Source organism: Etheostoma cragini, chromosome 19 (assembly GCF_013103735.1).
Source record: "Etheostoma cragini isolate CJK2018 chromosome 19, CSU_Ecrag_1.0, whole genome shotgun sequence".
Classification (NCBI taxonomy): Eukaryota; Metazoa; Chordata; class Actinopteri; order Perciformes; family Percidae; genus Etheostoma; species Etheostoma cragini.
This window is the reverse complement of record NC_048425.1, coordinates 4568142-4588026: the sequence shown is the minus strand read 5'-3', so window position 1 is coordinate 4588026 and position 19885 is coordinate 4568142. Positions and strand designations below refer to the sequence as shown.

Below are 19885 nucleotides of genomic sequence, written 5' to 3'. Positions count from 1 at the left end.
CCTAACAGACCACTATTCAGACATGAGCCTCCAGGTCTGTCACTGTGGCTGGTCCAAAGTTACGACCTACCACGGCCTGAGAACCCACCAGGGGATGATGGGATGCACATCCAGGGGTGTGAAGGTGGAGGAGAGTAAGCAGCAGTACATGTGGGCACATGTGGGACTCACAGACAGTCAGAAAGACTTCCGGCCGGATGCCCCCACTTCTATCAAGGCTGGTGAGTTTTGCACAGAGGTTCCTGAGTACATGTGTGATTCCAGTGCCCTCTAAACTGACATTATTATTTAGTCTTATTTATTTCACCTTAAACTTTCCAATAATAGATGTGATCTAAAAGAGAGAGAGAGAGATTTACGTCTCGACACAGTGGGCCCAGATTCGACTCCAACCTGCGGTCCTTTACTGTGTGTCATTCCCCCACTCTCTCCCCTTCATTTTTTCAGCTGTCCTGGCAATAAAAGCCTATTATATAACAAAAGCAGATATTTTCCAAATTAGCATGTACTTAGCATAAAGCACACATATGTTAAACATAAGTTGCTCAGTTAACAAATTACAATTTGAAGCAAAACTATGCAACTTTTAAAAGAACTAAGACATTATTCTTCTTATAAATAAGTTGAATTAATCAATAATTGCAAGCTTGCTTAATTCAGTACACACAAATTCAGTTCAGTCTGATTTTGATCACATTTGTTCACAGATTTTCTTTTTATACAGATATGGCGTCCGCTAGACCATCACCCAGTGAGACTGTCTCAATGGAGACACATCTGGAATGCTCCATCTGCATGTGTCAGTTTGTGGATCCTGTCACTACAGCTTGTGGCCACTCCTTCTGTAAGGAATGTTTGGACCGCTGTTGCAAGCACAATGACAGGTTGTGCCCCCTATGCATGCAGTTTCTGAAGAAAAGCCCAGAGGTAAACATTGTTCTGAGAAACATTACCGAACAGGTGAAAAAGACCCGGGAGGTAAACGAAAAGTTGACTTTGGCGCCCGGCGAAGTGGCCTGTGACATTTGAACAGAGCGGAAGCTGAAGGCTAAGAAGTCCTGCCTTGAATGTTTTGCCTCGTTTTGTTCGACCCACCTGGAGAACCATTCTTCAAATAAAAGGTTGAAGGGCCATAAGTTGGTGGAACCTATGGAGAAACTGGATGAGAGGGCCTGTCTGAAGCATGAACGCCCCAAAACAAAGGTGAATGAGCATCTGGAAGGCCTGATACATTTTTGTATCAGTCTTGACAGTAGTGTAAATTTACTTTAATCCATTGTGATATGTTGAACAAAATAACAGGGTTGCAAACTCACCAAAAAGAGGTACGCAAATGACGAGGGTTGAAGTTGGTTTTGATTTGCTTTTTTGTTTAATATAGGCAAAGGTTGAAAACTCAAAGGCCGAGTTACAGGAAATAATTGTGAGGGGAAAATTATGGGTGGATGAGACTAATGCATCTCTTCAGAGCTGCAAGGTAAGTTACAAAAAATACAACCATACTGATCGTATGCGTTGATCTGGATTGATGAGCCAACCAGTAGAGTCCTCCATGCACGTTTCAAAATAGTATAGCAGTTATTGGAACAACTCTATAGTGCTAGATCATGATTGTGTCAAACAATATCAAATGACATGCAACTTTCCACCTTAACCTGACAGAATGTGCCATTGCGGCCAAGCACCAAGAGCCGTACCATTTCAGCGGAAAAAACAGGCCCGATCAAGGTGGAAAACAAATCATGTATGGACAGGAGCATAGTTCAGCAATAATTTGCATAACGATCTGAACAATTAAACAGTTGCGATAGAGAATGATTAGGTTTTGTCACTACAGCTTTTGCAACTCCACAACGCTCATCCCAAAGAGCCACGCACCCAAAGGCAAGCCATCAGCTGCAGGATTCCTCCACCCATCCACAGGTAAAACAGCTTCATGAGCAGCTCAAATTCTCTGACTGGGAAGTGTCAAAGTACGAACAGTATTTGTATAGTATTTTGATACTACACTAGTATTTGTTACTGACTTTTTGCCTTTATTAGAGAGCAGATAGTAGAGCAACGACAGGATATTGGAGCCATACTGACTCTGCAACAGCAGCCGCATTTAAGCAGGAGCACAAACCACGTACGTATGCTTATAATGAATCAAAACCAGATTTTCCATAACAATCTGAAAAATAAAGCAGCTGAGACACTGATTCTTCATTAATTACAGCAACTCTACCACGCTCTTCCCAAAGAGCAACAAACTCAATGGCAGGCCATCGGATGCAGGATTCCTCCACCCATCCACGAGTAAACATCTATATTAATTATAGGACACATTCTTCCGAGTTCAAAGTGGCTATTTATGAAAAATAACATGAAACTAACATCTTTCAGGTGAACACATCAGACTGGGAGCATCCAGTAGTCAGACCTAAGAAAAAAGAGTGGAAGGACCAAACATTATCACAGGTACTCAACTGTTTGTTTTAAAGAAACCCGCCACCGTTTGTGGGCTTATCACAGCCCCCCCTAGCTGTAGATAGGTGGGCTTACGCATTTTATTTTCACAGTGCATGCATTGTTTTAATCCTGTGCACCACCGGCAGCGCTGCCGCTAGTTAGCTTAGCATAGTGAATGATGGAATCCTAACCTTGCCTGTTAGCATGTTCCAAGAAAAAGTGAGCCGGGGGGGGGGGGGGGGGGGGGGGGGGGGGGGGGGGGGGGGGGGGGGGGGGGGGGGGGGGGACTGTGATAGGCACTATTTTAACAAATGGGGGCGTGTTCCTTTAATGGTTTAATGCGTAACATTTTAATATTAATAAATAGAGTCCGACCGATAAAGGACTTTTGAGGGCAATACCGATACGAATATTTGGTCATTTAAAAAAAAAAAATGCTGATATTTTAGCCGACATATATATTTTTTAAAATCTCAAGACACATTACAAGACATAACAGATTTCCTTAACATTAGTTATTTGTAGTCACAAAATAATAAAAGAAATAATATGATAATAATTTATTGTCACAACAGAACAGAGGAACAGCAAAATAAATTAAAGTTTTGATAAACAAAATGCATAAAAATACAAACTTGAGCTACAGGGACAATGTAGAGCGCCCTCTGGTGGACAAACTATGCAAAATCAACGCTCATAACATGGTTGACAGTTCGGTTTTTATTTTTTCATATTCATTTATCAAAATCATTTCTTGGTCATTATATTAAAGACATTTTTTCTAAATCTGACATTATAAATAAACCGAAAGAGTGGGGAATACCTAATATCGGCCTCAATCTCAAAGCTGCAGGATTCCTCCACCGGTGTGCAGGTAAAGCAGATTTGTTGACATTCTGTAAAAATGAAACCAAGTGGATTTTTAGCTTTTTTATTCTTTATATTTACCTTACATTAGTTTATTATTTAATTGCTGAGATTTACAATGTAAATAGAATTTACATTAGCGCTACACAATGTATCGCTTTTGTAGCCCTAATTTACATCTTATTCTGTTTTTCCTATCAGGTCAATAGATCGGTCGGGGAGCGTCCACCTGTTCCACCCAGGGTAACTGTAGTCTGACATAGATAGATATGGTCTAATTTTTATCAAACATATATTAATATCATTAATTTATTAAAAGATATGATTAATTATTAAAATAAAGTATTTTAGGCACCTTTTTATGTATTTTATCCTCATATCTGCCTTGTTTTTTCCTTTTGTTAATTGTGATGTGCACCACTGTTTTAATGGGCTAACTGGATTTCATCAGTATTCTATTAGTACTGAGTTTTTAACATCTTCCAGGTGAAGTGTTTGGTCAGAGAGCATCCAACCACCACAGACCCAGCAACAGTAGTCCAACCTAAAGGGAGAGGATCCAACATTGGCAAAGGTACAAAACTCTTGGTTTAAGGCTCTATCATTCATTTTTAAAGTTTCCAGGTTCAGGATGGGAAATTCATTAGTCATTTTTGACTTCACTGACAGTGTTTTGTAACTTTTACCCAATATTCAATGCCAAGAGATGTGACCCCTACTCAGGAGATGTCTCACTGTACTGTATGTCACCTTAGTAAGCCTAGTACATCACAAGGATATGAGTATATATTGTATTTTTTTTTTTACAAGTCAACCGGGGGGGCTACACATGGTAGTAAGCATGATTAGTCCTTGTGCAGTAAAAGCAATGAGTCTGTTACCTAATTTCTATGCATTTTCTTGTTATTTCTGACAATTTGATAAACAAAAAGGCATATTATGCTTGAGTTATTATAACCCCAATTAACAAAACTGCTTTAAAAAATAATATTATTTAAACAAATCCCCGGTACAGCCCGACTCTGGAGTTAAAACTGTGATTAGCTCTCGTTGTTAAGTTTATGTTCTGCTTGTTTGATGGTTGTTTAGTCAATTGCTCTTAAACACAGAGAGGATTAGAGAGGCTTTGAATTGCAATTGTTATTCTCAATTCTTGTTATTTTGGTGCTGGTGATTTTTCCTTGGGGCTGGCTAAAACATCTTTGGGGGGAGCTACAATTCCTGTATGCATGTAAAACCCTAAAAAGTATTCACCTTTACAACCTTTAGACACATTTGGATAACATAAAACTGCATGTGCTCGTACCACAAACAAGGAGGAGCCCAAATCACTTACGTACAGGATTATAATTTCGTCAAAACTAGATTTTGCAACCTATCTTGCATCAGTGCGCAACAAAGTGTCTTTGCTAGTTTAAGACCAACGCAGTTGTCAGTTTCCCATCCAGCGCCCATGTCAATTAAAGCAAATGCACCTATCCCATCTGCACGCCCATGGGCGTGCTGGTCTTACATTGTTGTGTGTTCAGGTGCATTATTGGCACATTGCTTTCTTGAGGCAGTATAAAGTGATTGCACCCTTGACCAACAAAAACCTGGTCCAAAGTCAATAACGCAGCATTTCATTTTTATTTTAACAGCGCATTAGTAAAATTTACTTAGGCTCATGCACAGTGCGCGCACGGTATGCTTGTTACACACGAAGGGAAGCACAGCAGCACACAAACATGCAAAAGATTAAAAATAAATATATTATGGTGCAAATCCATCACCATAATAGCATTGCGCCAAGGTGCAAGCACATCTGGCTTTTAAAGGAAATGGAAGATGACATTCTGGTTTTGAAACTGAATTGACTGGTTTATTGCATGATAGGCCCACAACACACCTAGGATAAATGAAGACTGTAAGTACAACTCTGTTGGAACATGCGCCTGGCACACAGACCCCTTCTTCTGCCACGAAACTAGCAACAGTGGATTTGTACATGCCCTAAACGCACCTGCGCCAAGCTGTGTGCTTAGATTGTTAAAATAGGCCCCAAAGTGTGACAATTTGAAAAATAAAGCTGTAAAAGCTGAGACTGGCTATCTCCTTTTAATATGGCTTATACAACTCCACGGTCTTCCAAACAGGGACAAACTCAACACCAGGCCATCGGCTGCAGGATTTCTCCACTGATGTACAGGTAAAGAAGATTTGTCGGAATCATCTGACTGTGAAAATAAGCAAATTAGGAATTTCCTTTCTTTTATGTAAATGTCATTACCTTTTTTTAAAGGTGAATAGCTTGGTAGGGGAGCGTCCAATATCTTCACCTTGGCCCACAGCAGTGCAGCTTAAGGAGGACAGGGAGGATCACGCACAGTCACTGGTATCACAATATGATAATCAAGCCATTTACTGTTTATGAGCCTATATTACAATCTCCATTTGCTCAGTAGGGTGTTCTGTGATTGCAACATCTTTATATCTTCCAAGCTCAAATATAACATATGAGAAAGAAAGCATATTTAAAACAGCTAATGAGCATTTGTAGTCCTACCTGTGACAGACACATCCTGTACCTTTTGCTTCGTCTGAAGCATGTTGTCTAAGACAAACTGGGATACCTTTGTCTCATTTATGTGTTTATCATGTTTCAGTTGAAGGAGCTGGCCGGGATGTTTTCAGCCACCACAACCCATGAAACAGCAGTCCGACCAAAGAAGAAACACAGAGAGGAACAACAACTGTCACAGGTAGTCTGTACTCTGTAAATCTTTTTTCCTCACTGAGGTGCCAGATTTGCTAAATGTGATGATGTGATGTTGCTATATAAACACACACTGTTCATGGTCTGGCGATACGAGACTACATTTTTGTGAGCTTGTTTCTGGACTGTAATTTGTTACCTTTCATACAGTAGCCTTATTTATTATCATATCTTATCATGTTAGAATAGAATATCTTTATTGTCATTGTATCAGAACAAAACTATCTGTCCTTGTCAGGGCCAAACACCTCTGAGGTAATAAATACCTAAATAAATACATAAATAAAAAATCTCCTGGCTGACGGCAGTAGTTCAAACAGTGTATGCCCGGGGTGTGTTGGTGTATGTTGGATATGTGAGTGCTAAATATCTTTCAGGTAAAGCTATTAGCTCAGAAGCTTTCAGCAGCCAACACAGCCCGGATAACAGAAGTCCAGCCAAAGGAGAAAGACAGGGAGGATCCAAAACTACAACAGGTACAGGACTAGTGCCTCTGTTAGGGCTGTCACCTTTTCTATTTTAAATCGATAATCAAAATCCGCTTTCGACTATTTGGACTATCAAAAATCAAAAGCAGGTTCAGTGATTCCCCCTGTATTCTTGTTGTTCTCCACCCACGCTTACTTGTGCACCACAATACATTCAATAATCTAGAAAATAATAAGCGGGTAAATCTCTGAAAATAATTATTAGTTGCAGCTGTAGAATATGTATAAAATTATACAAAATAATACAAATTTGTGCAGCTGAATACACAAATTCATTTTTGAACATTTTGTACCAAATACCTCAAACATCAACCCCCCTCTCTTACAGAATTTACCAGATACCAGAGGTGCCACCACCCAAATGAATCCTGTATCAGGAGAAGCCACAACTGGGGATCCTAAAATCGATTCATCTACTGGCACAGAGGTACAGTTAAATTTTTACTTGCTGGAATGTCTTGCCTGTAGATCAAATCGACTTTAAAGCATTATGTCATAACCGTTTATGACCTGTTTATGTTTTATGACACGTTCAAGACATCAAGTAAAATGTAACCCTTATTTGTGTACAGCTTGCGTTGAGTGTGAAGGAACTGGCCCGGATGTTTTCAGCTACAACAAGCGAGGAAACAGCAGACCGTCGTAAGGGGAAACACAGAGAGGAACCAAAACTGTCACAGGTTAGACCCGTCTTTAAAACACGTCACTGAGGTAGGTCCCTAGAAAGCCGGAAACATAGTACACCAGAGGGTTTAATTTAGTATGAATTATGTAATTCTGTAGACCACTAAAAGTCAATCACACGCAGGCCAACTTAACTTTATCTCATGCCAATATTTCATGTTATAATTCAAGTAATAGTAATAATTTTTAAAAAACATTTTTGAGGTAACTAGGTGGTTGCTAGGGTCATTAATTAGTTTGATACTCATTTTTAATTTCAGGTGAAACTATTTGCTCAGAAGCTTTCAGCTGCCACAGCCCAGGAGACAGCAGTCCACCCAAAGGAGAAAGACAAGGAGGTCCAAAACCTAACACAAGTACTGCACCAGTCCCTCTTTAGTTCTGTTCATAACTTCTATTTCCTTTCCCAGAATGGAAAAGGTATGAGGAAGGCATGAACAACCCTACCCCCCCTCTGATTGGCTAGCACGCATTGTCAGCCAATCGGAGGCAGAGTAGAGCTGGGCATGCCTTCGGCCTCCTGGGAAAAAAAACACTCGCCTATAGTACAATGTTACTCGAGATGAGATGAGATTCAACTTTATGTCATTACGCATGTACGGGTACATTGCAATGAAATGGGATGGCAATGTTGGTTTTGCTTAGTAGTAAATAATATTAGCATGCTAAAATAGTCATGCTAGTGGTACCACTCAGACATTACTATAACCTGCCCCTATTCTATAAGGAAAGCAATTTTTCCAATATACCTATTGAAACTAATAAACCATAGGCAGATATATTTCTACTTCTTGTGATTGTATGGGTGACATACCATACTCAATAGCCTTTTTATTTAAAACAAATCAAGGTAAGGCCAAACAGAAATACAGCTGACACAGCTGTGAAGGACAAAATCCAGACGAGCGACCAAAACGTGGCTCAAGGCAGATCATCTGTAAAAGCCCGTAAGGTAAGTGGCAACCTTTTGAACTTCTAAGTTTTGTATTTTCTCCCAAAGATGATTTGATACCTAAATCAAAGCACTACGTTGGCCTTTACAGGGCAGCTCAAAAGCTGAGTGGCTGGAGATCACCAGTGTCTTCTCAGAAGTGGTGAGACTTGCAGAGGAGGCTAAGCAGAAGTCCCTTGAGCTTTCATTGTCCACTCTGAGAACAACAACATCAACCATGATGGAACAAATTCAACAGAATCTGGATAAACTGTCCACTATTGGCGAGTCCATGCGCTTACCAATCGTTACATCTCATCTGTCTTGTGTTTTCTGTTCCAATAGTTGTAATCTACAGTCACTAATTAACTAACAAAATAATGTATGTTTCTCAACAGAACTTAAACGGATTTCTAAATTTGCAGGTGTGTATTTGAATTTGTAAAAATAAAAAATGTCTTCTTCAAGTTCTAGAGACATTGAAGAAAGTGTTCTTAGAACAAAGCTAATTTTATATTTCTATATACAGTATATGTATTGTATTATGTTTGCAAAGTATCGGTCAAAGGGCTAACATCAGTGAATAGGCTAACAGTTTGTAACCAAATAACCCACGAATAATATAAAAAAATGACACTGAGTCAGCTCATTGTTTTTGGGTTTGATTGGTGACCCAAGGACAGATTTATACTAGTACTTCTCCGCCATAATCCATAATAAAATATGTGGAACTGAACCCTCTGCACAGTTATATAATTGTTGTATTGTTTTTATCTTAACTACAGTGGATGTAGAGCTGGATCCAACCACCGCACACAGATGCCTTGTTTCTGTTGATGGGAAGAAAGTGAGTAGCGGAGGAGAGAACCAGGATGCTCTGGGGGGCTTTGGCAGCGTCCTGGGTCTTAACAGGTTGACCTCTGGGAAGTCGTACTGGGAGGTTGTTGTCAGCAACGAGACCGGATGGAATCTTGGAGTAGTGAGAGGCGGTGCAAACCGCAAGGGGAAACTCTCGCTGAAACCAGATAACGGTTACTGGGTGGTTGGACATTATGAAAACATGTACGCAGCCCTGACAGCAACCCCAGTTTGTCTTTCCCTGAAACAGAAACCACAAAAGGTGGGAGTGTTTGTAGATTACGAAGAAAGTCTTGTGTCCTTCTATGATGTGACGGCTGAATCTCGCATCTACTCGTTCACTGAGTGTTGTTTCACTGGAGAGATCTCCCCCTATTTCAGTTTGCACCTTAAAGGAGACGGTCAAAGTGCTAACTCTCTGAGGATCTCAACTGTAATACACAAGTAATTATGTGTGTTATCATAAGGGTGTGTGTTTGTGTGTGTGTGTGCATGCAACATCCTTTTGCAGCCTTTACTTTTTTCATTGTTGATGTTAGTGCTTTATTTTACGGTTGATGTCAGCATTTTTTGTTAAAGCTTTGTTCACAGCCACAAGAGATAGATAAAAATCGAAGCAGCAGCGTACCAGATATTGTGTCTTAACCATGGATGCATTAGAAGTACTGGAACCAGTGTTTGAGGCTGAGCTCTGTTCATTCAATGAGCAGGTGCACTAGAGACCTCCGCCGGCCGAGCCGGCAACTTCAGGTTTAGCGCTCAACTCACTTAAATGGGGATTAAATTAATTAATCATGCAGCTGAGTCAATTTGCTTTAAAGTCCAGCACCCTTTCTGGTGGCCTAGTCTTTACAAGCTCCAAAAGACTGAATCCTACATTTCCTATAAGGCATCTGGCTAGGCTTGACCTATCTGGTAAATGCAGACCCCTCAATATCAATAAACTGAATTATTGGGGTTTTGCCTAATGTAAGACAAAAAAATGAGTCTAAGCTAGTTGAGTTCACATTGTCTGCAATTTGTTTTTTTACATATCTGTATTTAAAAGATATTGTTTTTGTAAACATAAGGCTTTTCTGTATAATGTGTTTCCTTCTGTGTGGTTTACTAGAATAAAATAGATAAGTAATTTAGCTAAATGCTAAACTACCGTTGAGCTACATTTCAAACAGGCATTTGTCATTCTGCCATAACTTCAACTAAAGTCACCAGTATACAGTTTTAATAAAAATCATATACAACTCATTTTTGACATCATCAGGCTGATCTCTAACCCCTCCCCTCCTCTCCATTGGTTGCTTGTTATGAAGCTGAAGTGCAAAGCAAAGTCCTATTAAACTCATGTTAACTCAAGTTACCAATGATGGAAGGTAACTAAGTACATTTACTTAAGTACCGTAAATTCAGTTTTGAAGTACTCTTATTTACTTACTAGTCTTTTCATTGTATGCTACTTTATAATTTGCTACAATTGAGAGGCAAATATTGTACTTATTCCACATTCTACATTTGATAACTTTAGTTAGTTTCTAGTTACTTTGTAGAATTACAACTGGATTATAATCCAGTAATATGTTGTTGTTTTTTGTGGAAATAAGCCATTTTGCATGTTGACATATTTTACTTTTGTATAAAGTAAATGTACTTTAAATATTTTCTGATGCTAAAACTTGTGTACTTTTACTTGAACAACATTTTGAATCCAATATTGCTTCTTTCACACAAGACATGAGTACTTTTTCCACCACTGAATTTACTCCTGAACTCATCATACAGAACATGTTTAAATGTGTTCAGATAAACATGTTAGAGATGCTGTATTAGCTCCTGTGTCAGCTCAAAGTATTTGGCCAATAGAATGGCATATTGGGAGTGTCGACTTTAAGTGTTGCTTAATAACAGGGCATTTTGTATTGCAAGTTGCGTGTGGGACGATTACAGGAAAGCTTTAGATTTTTTGGGCTGAATCGAAACTGAAACGGTTGAGGATGAACGGATAGAAAGAGACGGGAAATGAGAGCAAGTTCACACAGAGGAGCGTCTAGGTTAGAGAGATCAAGGTAAGCTGCTGCTGGACAGCATTGTCTTCTATTATACTCTAAAGCGCCTAGCGATGTTTACTACAATTATGATGCAACATGAAAAAAAAATATAACACGCTATATATTCCTGTTTGGCAAAATATAATGTTAGTTGAAAATGGCAATATTTTAAATCCGTTTATGCCTCAAAGGAATTTGCCTAACACGTGTTTATAAAAGTTATTAGAAGGCAGTTTATTTTATTGTTTCTGTCAAAAAGAGCAAAATGAGATGTGCGTCCCATTAAGTCTACAGCCCAGGTTGTATAACCTCAACAGTGCAAACAACTCCGACAGATAGTGGCTGACAGTATAGACATCAAAACTGGCAGGGCACCAATGCAAATACACTTTCAGGGTGGGTACAAAATACACGGAACATAGAAGGGAGTGTGTGTGACGTGGCCTAGGCTAATTGTTTAAGGGGCTGTTCAGAGTATAGCAATAAAGTTTCTTTTGATAAAAGTTATATTTAGCTGGTTCTCTACTGATTTCTGATGGTTTATGTGATGCTACTGTATGTGTTCATTTCCAATATTTGTGCCAACTTATCTAACAGATAGTATTTGTTAAAGAATTAGTATATAGGGAATATGTATATACAATCTCTTAGTATTGCTGTTTGTATTACATCAAATTTATATTATGTAGCATTCTCATTACATGCTATTTTAGTGTTGTATTCTTTATTCATGCATGCATTAACACGTATAGCCTACACTCACAATGTTTAATTTAACTATTTTAAGTATTTTATTACTTTGGTTTATCTTTTTTTCTGTACTTTTTTTAATTCATTTGTCAATTCAGCTGTAGTTCTTCTTCTTGTCCTTCTGTAATGCAACATGTCCCTCTAGGGTTCAATACAGTTTGATCTTATCTGATCTTATTTCAAGATTTTCTCCCACTAGTTAAACTTGATTTAATCCCATTTCAAAAACTTTCGGCAGAAATATTCATTCTATTCACTTTTCGTTTCCTGGTTGTGTCTGGCACAGCAGTGGTAAAGTGGTACTCTAGAGGATTGTGTAGTATGTACAATACTCTAGAGTACCACTAGAGGGCGATTAAACACTGTCTAATCTCAGGCCTCCACATCTGGGTTGCAAACAGCACAGACAAAAAAACACTGGTATGAAAGAAATGAATTAATTTAGTCAGACATTCTACAGTAGATCTAACATAAAAAGGAAAGCGTGCTTTATCACTGAAGCATAAAACACTTCAAATGGGGTTTTATTTCTTATCAAAATGTCCCTCCGTGGGAATTATTCTTTGAGACAGGTGTCAAAACAGAGTATGTTCAAACTCAAATATGTGTACTTACTTTCTCCGCTTATACTTAGGAACAATAATAGATGCTAAACTATCATGGAATTCCAACACTGATGCCATCTATAAAAAGGGTCTGCAGCGTCTGTATTTCATGTGGAAGCTGAGACAGTACAGAGTAGAAAGAGACATGATGGTCCTTTTCTATCGCTCGTTTGTTAAGAGTATTTTAACTTTCTCCACAATTGCCTGTTATTTGTCTTTGTCAGTGACGAACACATCTAAATTACACAGGATAGTTAACATGGCCGGCAAGATTGCTGGACATCAGTTCAATTCTCTGACCATGATCTGTGAAACCAGGGTGGTGAGGAAGGGACAAGCAATTTGCGGTAACAGGCTACATCTACCTGTTCCATGCGCGTGCCCTCCTTACAAACCAACCGGGCTTGCAAATCCTTTATTCCTACCAGCATCACACTAATAAAAAGTTAGGGAAAATAACTTGATCCTTTCTGTGTGAGAATACTGCACTTTGGCATAATATTAAAATGTCACTGATGTTGCACCTTACTATTGACAGCCCAATGGTGCTATTGATGATATTACTTTACTGTTTTATATGTAGAGATATTTGGTGTTGTGTATTGTTGTTGTGCGGAGGGGTCTAGTGTATCTGAAGAGCTGTATGGTGTAAGATGAATTTTCCAAAAAGGATCAACAAATATCTATCTATCTATCTATCGATCTAGCGATCTAGCGATCTATCTATGTGTAAAGGTATGCACTGGAAAGCAAACTGACACGATGCACCAAAAAAGTCTCAGATGGACACTGTTTGTGGCAAAAATAAATAGTTCCCATCATTCCATCCAAGTCTGTTAAATCATAGAAGAATGCATGAAAAAGAAACCCATCTTTGATGGATAAAAACTCTACATTTAACTTCTACAGGTACTCAACACATCAAACATGAGCCTCCAGGTTTGCAACTGCTGCGGCTGGTCCAAAGTTACGACCTACCATGGCCTGAGAACCCACCAGGGGAAGATGGGATGTACACCGAAGGGAATGAGTATCCCTGAGAGTGACCAATTCAGATTTACCAGTTACATTCCTAAATTAACCTTCGTGGCACCTCCGATCACAGTAGAAGACCCTTTTATGAACTACATCACCCCTTCTTTCGACACTGGTGAGTTGGACACGAGTGATTCTTCTTTGAATTCATCTACGGTCCTGAGTTATGTACTTTCTTTATCACCAGTGTCTCTAATGTACCTGCTCCAAATGGACAAATGTAGGAAAAAGAATGGGCCACCAAATAACCTCATTTAAAGACATTTCTGCTCTGCAATGACAATTTTCTTTGTTGGACAGCTTTTGGGTTTAAGAAACCCTGAAAGGAACTGTAGTCATTACTTTCACCCCGCCATATCAGTGTTAACCCCATTTTACTTCACAGTACAATGAACCGTAGATTGTTTTTCCCCATTTTCCTCTAAATACTGAGTATAACACAGCTGGGTTTTTGCAGCTTTAAACACAGCATTTACTTGGACAAAGGAACAATTTTCTTATTTTTATTTATGGGAATATGTCTTTTCTCCAAAAGAGATATTCAGTAGGCTTTATGTAGTGTTGTGGAAATTGTACAATTGTAACAATACTGTCTTAAACACACTTTTCATCAGACGTAAGCCTCCAGGTTTGCCACTGTGGTTGGTCCAAAATTACGTCCTACCATGGCCTGAGAACTCACCAGGGGAAGATGGGATGCACGCCAAAGGGAACGAGGATCCAAGAGAGTGAACAGAGTGGACCAATTAACTGGATTACTCCAGTCAAGAAGGAGGTATGTGCAAGCAAACAATTTCCAATATCAATTGAGGACGAAGCTTGTTCAGTTATATGAAATAAATCATTATGTGGAATAGATAGTTATAGGATAATTAAATTCAAGACAGAAAGGTTGATAAACACAGATGAGAGTAGCGTGGAATGTTGAATGAACAAATTCATGTACAAGTATTTTTTTTAACAAATGAAGTTGATACAAGCGGCAAATGAAACCCTGAAAATCTTGTTTCCCGCCTCTCCGGGACAGATTACGTCTTCCAACCGTGCCACCATAAAGATGCCCGCAGACACAGAAACTCCACTTTAGATGATCAAATCAAGTATGCATTTTAATAATAGTTTATTCATCACTGGGAGTTACACAATGCCGCGGTGTTTAACAATCACCCGTCTTCTCTCCTTACAGTGATGGAAAATCAACAGCGATCTCTGCAAACGGTCACATACTCAGACAAAACTCATCATGCGCTTGATTTTGCCAATGGTGCACAGGTACAGGATAGAGATTTATATACAAGAAGGTTGATGTGTTGTGGAAATATTGAGTGATCAGAAAAAGTTAACAATGCATTGTTGAGTAAGACCCATGAAATCTTGTCTTTCACTTTTCTCTGACAGCCTTTGCTGATGCCGGTGTCTCAGATCTTTAGCACCCAAACAAATCCCACAGTTGCAGAAGTTGCAGTGCAGCAGACCAACAAATCACGTATGCTCCATCACTGTAATTCATTCAGAACTGGAACAACACATAGAGATGTTTCCAAGTAACTTTGTTTGACGGTCACCAACGTTTTTCTCCGCAGTGTTTGAAACTCCACAGCATTTCAGCGCAACACATCAGACCACCACCAACGCTCGTCGAGCGCTTGATTTCTCCACCAGTGCGCAGCAGGTACAGCACATTCTCAACTTGTTTCAATGTCGCGCTTGAGAGCAAATCCAGTTTCATCCTGTGAACCACTTCATTTGCACAGATACATTTGCAAATAACTATTTTTTACCTGATATAATTTTATAGAATTGTGTTTTTTAACCATGCACCGTTTTCCAACATGTTTACCTTAATAGAGCAATTGCAGACTGAGAAGCTATTTTATTATCATTTGGTCCAGCTTGCATTGAGTGCTTTTATCTTTTAGGTGGGGCAACTGGCCTGGGGTCTTCCAACAACCACAGTTAAGGAAATAGCACTCCCACCAAATGAAACAGAAAAGGAGAAGGAGAGAGAGAAGGAGAGAGAGAAGGAGAGGGAGATAGAGAGGAAGGCTCAACAACTGCAAAAGGTACTGAGATTCTACTAAGACACCAGCGCTGACCCATCTTAAAGAGGGACTGCCACAACAACTGCTCTTATACGTATAGAGTGCTTTTCTAGTCTCAGTGATTACTCAAAGCGTTTTTACATGGTGGCCGAGGCTGCAATTCAAGGTGCCACCTGCTCATCAGATAAACACTCACACACGTTTACAACTCGGGGTTCAGTGTCTTGCCCAAGTTCACTTTGACATGAGACTGCAGGGCCAGGGAGTGAACCACCAAGCTTCTGATTGAAAGGCAGCCACTCTCCCACTGAGCCACAGTCACCCAGGCGAGTGCTCGTTTCTTTAAAGCTGGGCCCAAAACAGCAGAGATCCAACAAGACAGCTCGAGGAAGTCGATAACAGCACTGAGGCCACTTGTCCTTGTTTTTTAGCAAGTCTTCTTGCTGTCAATCACCATTTTCTACATATTCCAACAGTGCACAGTATAAATACTGTATGTATATACTATATATATAAAACGTTATTATACTGTATACGATGACCATAAAAAACGACGTGCTCATCCAGATCCAAATCAGCGTCAGTATAGACATTACGCCTATTTGTTTGTCATATTATTTCCAAGAATAAATTCCATAACATGCCAATATAATTAGGCTACAAAAAAGATGAGTTTTTTTGCAAATACATCTTCATTTGAATTTACGATAGTACCTTGTTTTTTGTTATTCCCTGCAGATTGATTAAACAGGTGTTAGAATATTAATTGTAATAATGGCTTTGTGAATTCTTCATATCATCAATGAGAGGCAATATTTTGATTTATTTTACACAATAATCATAGTTTCAAGTGTTTCATCCATCTGCCGTCCTTGCTGGCGTTTCTGTGCTTACGCCTGGGTCTGAGGGTCCGTGGAGGACTGCTCATTTACCCAGCCAGTTTGCTTTTTATAAATCCCAATTCTTGCGTTAATGCTGGTATTGTACTTGTGTGTGTGTGCAAGTGGTCACTACAATGTGTGCATACCAATAAGTTCTTTTTTCTCTTCATTCAAGGCGAGGCAAGACAGGATGAGGGCTGATTTAGAGCTGGAAATTCAGGCAAGAGAACAAAAGATGACTGAAGTCACATCTTCTGTAAAAACCTGCAAGGTGAGCGTCAGCTGATTATTTACTTTTTGAGTTTTGATCCGTGTTTCTTCAACATCCTGACCGTCCGCTACTCTTTTCAGGGCAGCTTGGATGCTGAATGGCTGGAGATCAACAACGTGTTCTCAGAGGTGATGAGAGTCGTGGAGGACACACGGCAGAAAGCCCTTCAACCTCTGGACGAGAGGTCAGGCACATGTTGCTCAGAATATAAACCAGTAATGTACGATATGAACGCCGCAGTTGGGTGAGTAATCAGTGACTAAATCTAACCGATGTCTGATGTACTGCATGCTATTTTCAGGAGAAAGAGAGTGAAGAGAGAGGCACAAAATCTAGTCCAGAAGCTGCAAAATGAAATCGACAAACTCAAAAAGACCATTGATGAGTTGGACAAAAAGCCAGACTTGCAGGTGAGACACCAAGCCTTCAGCCTTTTTAAAATTTGAGTAAGTCATTATGCTTTTATTCTGCTAGATGACCGTAACTTGTCACACAGGTTACTCCAGGCCTGAATGACTGTCAAGACTGGAAAAATGTCAATGTTGAAACTTCATTCTGCTTTGGGTCGCTAAGAACTGCAACATCAAACATGATGGAAGAAATTCACCGGAAACTGGAAAAACTCTCATCTGTTGGTGAGAACGCCTTAAGTTTATCAAGGTTTTTTTCAATAAATTTATATTGATGTCTGTATTTACTTCATAGTCAATTGTTTGAATAAAATTTGTCTTTCCACAGAACTCAAGAGGATTCCCACATTTGCAGGTGTGTGACTCAAAACATTAAAATGTTGACCCACAGGAAGACATTTTGGTTAAGGAACAATTGTGGTTACGGTTTAAAAGGAAATAACTTTGCTTTAAACCATAAAAATAAAAAAGATTATATACCTGTGTTTATATAAATAAATAAATAAATAAATATATATATATATATATACATATGTATGTATATAAAAGCATTTGTAGGTTAAGGCAAAGATAGAGCCAATAAGTAAGATGCAAAATGATATCAATGGATTATAATAAAGGCCTGACAAATCAACTGAAGTGGTTGATTATATAAGAATCAAACATGTCTGTAACATCTATCTGTATGTACACACACACACACACACACACACACACACACACACACAGTACAGCAAACAAACTAATAGATTCATTATTCATTCCAAATGTTTTTCTTTTTAAAAGTGACAACAATTTAGGAACAGCTTTCTCCCTCATCTCTTATAGATGAGCTCCAACAATAAAATAAATATTAGCACAAAGTTATCTTTCAGCACACAGAGTGTGAATATGGCTACAGATTCTCAGCAGGCACCTTTAAAGGTGAGCTATGGAGTTTTTTTTTTGCTCAATTTACCTAAAGTAAACAGCTTCTGAGTCATTGGAATGGTTATATGACGTTTTTCAAGTTGAATAGTGGTCGCCACCCTTGCAACCTTCGGTCGGCGAGTTGCATGACTCAGCGTCAGGAAGTATGTCAGGAAGAAGACCGGTGTGTTAACACTTGCGTTTTTAAACAAACCACGTAACCCTTAAAAGGCTTTATTTTAAATAAAAACTCCCAAATACTCTCGCTCCTCTACCCCCGTGTGCCTGAAGATTTTCCTCTTTTGCACATTTGAAGATTTTAAGCTCTTCTACTCTTTTTCTTCCAGAGCACCAATATTTGACTGCAAGTTAAGTTTAATCCCAGAGAGCACGCCATTATGTTTTGGACCACACTGACACGTGGTTGTAACCAGGCAACAAGTTACAGTTTCTTTACCCAACCATCCACTGTGTAACTTCAACTTCAACACATGTTTCTTTAGAGCGTTTATCCTGAAACAACTGATTCTGTGTTTTTTTCCCGGGGGCAAATATCAAAAAGCTGTTATCTTGCTTCACAAACAATGTTTCTACATGTAGAGCATCGATATTGTGTATAAGTTTTGATTGTGTTATAAAAATGACTTAAAGGAATATACCTTCCAACACCAAATGGTTAACGTTTCACCTTCACTACCCCACTAAAAAGGGATTCTTGTATCACAGAAGAAGGGTGGGTATTCTGCACTTGTTGAGGCTTAGTTGAATCTAAAGACTGCTAAAACTGAAACTAAAACGCTTAAGCATCAACATGCAGTATGTGCAGTTTCACCCAAATGAAGTGAATCATCATTCTATTTCTATTTCTTTCCTCCGCTGCAGTGGATGTAAAGCTGGATCCAGCCTCTGCACACCGGTGCCTTGTTCTTTCCCCTGATTTGAAGCTAGTGAGAGATGGAGGAAAGAACCAGATAGTTCCTGACACTCCACAGAGGTTCGACATGTTCGGCAGCATCGTGGGGCTCAACAGGTTGACATCTGGGAAGTCCTACTGGGAGGTGGAGGTCAGCAACAAAACAGGGTGGGACCTGGGTGTGGCAAGACAAGATGCAAACCGCAAGGGGAAACTCTCGCTGAGCCCAAATAACGGGTACTGGGTAACGGTGCATTACGAAGATAAAAAGTACGCAGCCCTGACCGAACCGCCCACCAGCCTCCCACTGACGGAGAAACCTCAGACGGTTGGGGTGTTTGTGGATTATGATGAAGGTCTAGTGTCCTTTTACAATGTGACGGCTCGATCTCACATCTACTCGTTTACAGAGTGTTCGTTCAGCGGTGAGATTCTTCCATATTTCAGTCCACATCTTAAACAAAACGAGAAGAACTCTTATCCTCTGATTATTTCTACTGTGAGAAAGCAGTAGTAGGTACATAAAGCGCATGTGTTACCGGTGCACTGAAAGTTAGAATGCACTTCTTTGAAATGAAATATGTGAGTTCAGGTGTATGTGACGTTTTTATGACTACATAAACGGACCTCTCAGGTCATGTAGGACAGGTGTGCTAAAAAAAAACTGTAGATCCGCTACAACTCAGTTTGTTTAAATCAAGGCGAGACCTTTCTTTTTGATTTTGCCTTTCTTGAAATGGTTGTCAATTTCTTTAATGTTTAATTTCTTACACTGCACTTTAACTTTGAATTGTTGCTGAAATGTGCTATATATAATATAGCTGCCTTGTTTTAACTTGGTGTACTAGTTACTGTATCCAAGGTGTATAAAGGTTGTTTACCAGACTTTGCTACTGTATTTGGTTGAGGTGGGGGTGTTTTTTTATTACTATTTTGTATAGGACTGCAACTAATGATCATTTTGATGATTCACATGCTGATTATTTTCTCAAT

General features: G+C 39.3%; 3 protein-coding genes across 3 annotated transcripts in view; all 3 read left to right on the top strand.

Annotated features, from left to right (window-relative positions):
- Positions 1-1029, top strand: part of LOC117935212 — a 3184-nt gene extending 2155 nt beyond the window's left edge. Inside the window, exons 3-4 of the mRNA XM_034857351.1 lie at positions 21-221; positions 725-1029. Coding sequence (XP_034713242.1) covers positions 21-221; positions 725-1029 — 506 coding nt within the window. The remainder of the gene's footprint in view (positions 1-20; positions 222-724) is intronic.
- LOC117935021 (E3 ubiquitin-protein ligase TRIM39-like) overlaps positions 1-17188 on the top strand; it is a 23824-nt gene extending 6636 nt beyond the window's left edge. Inside the window, exons 9-10 of the mRNA XM_034857130.1 lie at positions 8628-8634; positions 17178-17188. The gene's annotated coding sequence lies outside the window, so the exon portion shown is untranslated. The remainder of the gene's footprint in view (positions 1-8627; positions 8635-17177) is intronic.
- LOC117935010 lies at positions 947-19521 on the top strand. Its single transcript, XM_034857098.1, has 19 exons — positions 947-1203; positions 1382-1477; positions 1663-1744; positions 1838-1923; positions 2044-2128; positions 2219-2298; positions 2386-2460; positions 3805-3892; positions 5454-5506; positions 5600-5692; positions 5964-6059; positions 6451-6549; positions 6890-6988; positions 7134-7241; positions 7506-7601; positions 8096-8197; positions 8289-8460; positions 8575-8601; positions 18862-19521. The coding sequence occupies exons 1-19, from the start codon at positions 1150-1152 to the stop codon at positions 19404-19406; spliced, it is 2136 nt and encodes a 711-aa protein (XP_034712989.1). The 5' UTR covers positions 947-1149; the 3' UTR covers positions 19407-19521.
- Positions 19522-19885: the final 364 nt, after the last annotated feature.